Raw genomic sequence first — 5,199 nt, 5'->3', positions numbered from 1 at the left:
CCCCCAGAAGAGAGATAGACACAGATGAGATGTGAGTCTAGTGCTGCTTTGCACCTCCGGCCCCACTCTACCCTCCTTCCACCCTCCCCCCTCCTCCCCCTCTGAGCGTCTGGCTGGGACACTGATGAAGAAGGATCCTTTACTTCTCAGGACTTATACATTGTGTGCTTCACTCTGATTCAATTTAAATCAGCCACGGGTCATTTATTTAATATTTTAAGACAAACACACACCCACGCACACACACACACACGCACACACGCACACGCAACACACACACACAGACTGGCGTGCACACACACCATGCGCACACAGACACACACACTCTGCGAATTGATGCGTTCCTCATCGCCTGAGGGAAGCAACTCTCTGCTGGCAAAAACAAAGAGGAGAGAGAAAGAGAGACGTAAACGTTAAGTTTTATTGTCTAAACGAGACTTCTCTTCATTCTCTTTCTACTGTGAGAGGAGCAGGGTATGCGGCGACAAAAGGGTATGAGGCCCCCAGCCCCCCCCCAAAACACACCACTTCTGCACCATTAGTGTTGTAGAGCTCCGGGCACAGCGGTAGTTAGGCGCCCTGTCGTCTTCACCCCACCCGACCTGAGTGACCTGGCAGGTTAAGCACCTCAGCAGAGGACCATTAAAAGGTATGATGCTTTTAGCCTTCTGGCTTGACCACATGAAAGCTCTTCCCTGCCAGTTACAGACCATAGCATTAATACATGTAAAGCTGCACTATAAAGAGCCACTATTTGGGCACTTGTACCATGCAGTGACTCGAAAGACAGACTGTGTTTCTTCTTCGCCTCTCAAAGTGCTACAAATACTTAACCCTGCTTTTTCCCCTGTGGAAATGGAAGTGGAGGAAAGTTGAGGAAATGAAATGACAACAGAGCGTTCCTGTCTATTCAGATGCACAAAAACATCAGTTGAGAGCCACTGCACGCACGGCGGAGTTCAATCGTCAACTTCTCAACATAGCTCCTGGAGAGAGAGAGTTGGAGAGAGAGGTGGAGAGAGAGTGGAGAGAGAGAGTTGAGAAAGAGAGTTGGAGAGAGAGTTGGAAGAGAGAGTTGGAGAGAGAGAGTGGGAGAGAGAGAGTGGAGAGAGTGGAGAGAGGCTGGAGAGAGAGGTTGGAGAAAGAGAGTTGAGAGAGAGAAGTGGAGAGAGAGCTGGAGAGAGAGAGCTGGAGAGAGAGAGTGGAGAGAGAGAGTTGGAGAGAGAGAGTTGGAGAGAGAGAGTTGGGAGAGAGAGTTGGAGAGAGATGAGAGAGTTGAAGAGAGAGAGTTGGAGAGAGAGAGAGCTGGAGGAGAGTTGGACAGAGAGAGTTGGAAGAGAGAGTGGAGAGAGAGAGCGGAGAGAGAGAAGTTGGAGAGAGAGAGTTGGAGAGAGAGAGGGAGAGGAGATTGGAGAAGAGAGTGAGAGAGAGAGTGAGAGAGAGAGTTGGAGAGAGAGAGTGGCGAGAGAGAGCTGGAGAGAGAGCTGGAGAGAGAGAGTGGAGAAGAGAGAGCTGGGAGAGAGTTGGAGAGAAGAGTTGGAGAGAGAGAGTGAGAGAGAGAGCTGGAGAGAGAGAGCTGAAGAGAGAGTGGAGAGAGGAGAGCTGGAGAGAGAGAGCTGGAGAGAGAGAGCTGGAGAGAGAGAGCTGGAGAGAGAGCTGGAGAGAGAGAGGTGGTTATAGCCTTGAAAGCACTGAGGCAGAGATGTGGGGACTCACCTCTCTACAGTAAGCAGTTGTGTATGGGAACTTTATTTCATACCCCCGCCATGTTGACGGTGACAGTGGTTGGAGGTTGCAGTGTAACGCGTGGATGTGTTTCTGCTGCTGTTTTAACTGACACAGAGCTGTCTTCAGTTTTGTTTTTTGCTCCATTGAGTCCCAGGCTGCTTCCCGAATGGCACCCTATTCCCTATTTAGTGCACTATCTAGGGAATAAGGTGCCATTTGGGACACGGGCATACTTCTTCTCCTCTCTGGCTGGCTGCCGCTACACTGTGTCTCTTCCCCATTCTTCCCCCCGGACACAAGGGTACTGCATATATGTTCCTCTCTGAATACTCAACTCTGTGTTTTCTCTGCTCTTCTTTGTCACGTGGGACTCTCTCCCTCGCTCTGTGATTTTGACCGTGCAGAGGAGAAGAGGTGAGAAGGAGGAGGAGGTGAGTCCAAAGAAAGAAGGAAGAGAGGGATGAGAGATGGAGAAGAATGACTGAGCGAATCTGTCTCTGGGATTTAACGGTCTGTTTTGAGAGACGGGGAATCGGGGGAAGTGAGGTGTAGCTCAGGGCACACAACAATAACACACTCACACACACACACCACACACAGCACACACACACACACACACACACACACACACACACACACACACACACACACACACACCACACACACACACACACACACACACACACACACACACACACACAACACACACACACACACACACCACACACACACACCAGATCTAGCTAGCAGTGGAAGGCACAGGGGACTCAGAGACAACACAACAAATACCTGACTTGCCCACACTGGTTATGCATTACATTAGTTCAGAACATGTCAATATACTGTCAGTCAGAAAGTGACATTCTCTTGGGCTCTCAGTTTGGCAACAAACATCAACGAAACTACCACCATCTAGACAGCACCATCAGTAGCCTATCACTCAAGATAACCCACTTCAGTGCTTCCCTAAAGCTCAAAATAGCCCATTCTGATTGGATAATCCAGGAGAAGCGCCTAGTAAGACCTCCAATAGGGGAGGCCACTTTCAGGAACAGTATTATGATTGACACATCCTATTCCCTCATAATCCTCAGATGATTGCCTGTCTTTCAACATAAAGTGAGATCCAAACTGGACCTGAAATACCTGGAGTTGGATTTGGCCCTTATGAAGAGCTGAAGCTGAGGGCCATAGTGCTGTCTGGGGTTGGGGTCAGTTCCATTTCAATTTGGCAATTCAGGAAGTGAACAACTGTAAAATTCAATTAGACGCCGAGTTCAAATGATCACCTGTCCCTTTTAATAGCTGAGCAACTGCACACATTTCAGCAAATACAAGCCTGTTTCAATACAAGCCTGTTTAAATAACGCCCGGGTTCGAAATAATTGTTTATGAGGTTACCATGAATTACCATGAATTGTTTACAAGGTTTAATGTTTGATTTGTTACATTGAATATTCAGTAATGACTCGAACAATTATGACAATCATCAGTTTATATTCCAATAAGAAACTGCTAGCATTGGCTGCTACAGCTGAGAACTGCTAGCCTTGGCTGCTAACACTGAGAACTGCTAGCCATTGGCTGCTAACAGCTGAGAATGCTAGCCTTGGCTGCTAACAGCTGAGAACTGCTACCATTGGCTGCTAACAGCTGAGAACTGCTAGCCTTTGGCTGCTAACAGCTAGAACTGCTAGCTATGGCTCTAACCTAGACTGCTAGCATTGGCTGCTAACAGCTGAGAACTGCTACCATTGGCTGCTAACAGCTGAAGAACTGCTAGCCATTGCTGCTAACTGAGAACTGAGCCATTGGCTGCTACAGCTGAGAACTGCTAGTAACTGGCAAGCACAAACACATCAAGACCAAGCCCTAGAAATCGGCAGAACCGACGAAAATGCACAAGGAAAGTCTTAAACGTTTTTTTTTTAGGTATAATGCAGACAAAGAAACGTGACACAGTGTGTAAATGATAACACATTAGTGCAGGAAATGTGCAAATGAGCAAAAGCTGGTGAGCACTAAGGAAATAGACTCAAACAAAAGCCTGTCTCTAATAAGCACCTGTTGTTTTAGTGATTTAAGCAAATACACCCAGGCTATTTACGTTTTAAGAGTCAACATTAAAGTCCTTTCTTTCTCATTGTGTCATTTCAGTTTACTTCCTGAATTGGTTGAATTGAAATGGAATCGTCCCCAACCCTGGCACTGTACCCTACGCCATAGGGCTGAGTTCAGCTGTGTTGGTTGACTGGGGGCAGGTTTGGGGTATAGSGAGCGGCCAGCAGGGGGAGCTTAAGGCCTTTAATAGGGGGCACTGCCACTCAGTAGGGGAGAACACAACACACACTGGCTGGTTCTCCCAGATGAGACAACACCCCTGTCAATATTAGCCAGCCACAGCATCTACTACAGTCTACATCACAGAGGCTATATGGACTGAGTGTATATTGCCAAATTAGCACTTTCATGGTTTCAAAATGCTTGATATAGTAAGGGTGACAGAACCATGTTTGTATATGTATGGCTCTGRACGATGACTCAGGGCCGCCATTAGGATAAAGTGAGTCCAGCAAACACTGGCGGTTTGGTGTCTGTTCGTGTTCAGGTGGATGTCCCTGTGTGTATGTGACCCACCTGTCTAATGTGCATGCTGGTGTCACAGGTCAGGGGTCGTGCTGAGGTGAGGTCGTTGGAGCCCAACAGGGTGGAGATGATCCCGTTACGATCCACCTTCCTGATCATGGTCCCGTCTACGAAGTAGATGTACCCGTTCTTATCTACCGTAATACCTGGAGTAGAGTAGCAGGACAAGAGAGGGAAAATGATGAGAGGTAAGATGTAGATGTAACCAATTATTATCTCCGTAATACCTGGACTAGTGGGACAGAGGGAAAGGAGGAGATTTAGTAGAAGTAGATGTACTTTGTCCCATCTACCGTAATACCTGGAGTAGAAGCAGAGAAATGGAGACTGAGATATTTGCACGTACACATACCTGTGTACTGCACATTCACACAGACATACTATACGCACATACACACACACCCATGCACACGCACAACAGCACCCCGCCAGCCTGTGTATGTACAACGAGTGTGTGTGTATGAGTGTGGCTTGGGATTTTTCAGGTCACTGCAGAAGGAAGCACCCTGTGAATAATTCACATTTTGATGTCTAGTAGTGAATTATTTCACAGGGCAGAAAGAGGAAGGGAGGTGGGAAAATAATTAATTTTCAGCGCCGTCTCTGCATTTAAAAACCACCCCAAAATAAGAACAATAGAATATTTTGGGGGACGGGAGCCTAGAAGAGGAAGGGAAGAAGACACCCATTGTTTCTGGTGGGAGGGAAGGATGGAAGGAGGAAGGAGGGAGGGAGGGAGGGAGGGAGGGAGGGAGGGGAGGGAGGGAGGAGGGAGGGGAGGAGAGGGAGGGGAGAGAGAGGGAGGGAGGGAGGAGGGAGGGAGGG

At 48.0% G+C, this 5,199-nt stretch overlaps 1 protein-coding gene across 1 annotated transcript in view; it reads right to left on the bottom strand.

The window, feature by feature from the left end:
* LOC111958355 (teneurin-3) overlaps positions 1-5,199 on the bottom strand; it is a gene marked incomplete at its 5' end in the record, with an annotated part of 80,464 nt that overhangs the window by 22,398 nt on the left and 52,867 nt on the right. The window contains 1 exon segment of the mRNA XM_070437240.1: positions 4,366-4,520. Within this exon segment, the coding sequence (XP_070293341.1) occupies positions 4,366-4,520 (155 nt within the window).

The sequence above is a fragment of the Salvelinus sp. IW2-2015 genome, linkage group LG34 (assembly GCF_002910315.2).
Source record: "Salvelinus sp. IW2-2015 linkage group LG34, ASM291031v2, whole genome shotgun sequence".
NCBI classification, from domain to species: Eukaryota; Metazoa; Chordata; class Actinopteri; order Salmoniformes; family Salmonidae; genus Salvelinus; species Salvelinus sp. IW2-2015.
Note: the sequence above shows the minus strand (reverse complement) of the source record. Positions and strands in the feature narration are given on the sequence as shown.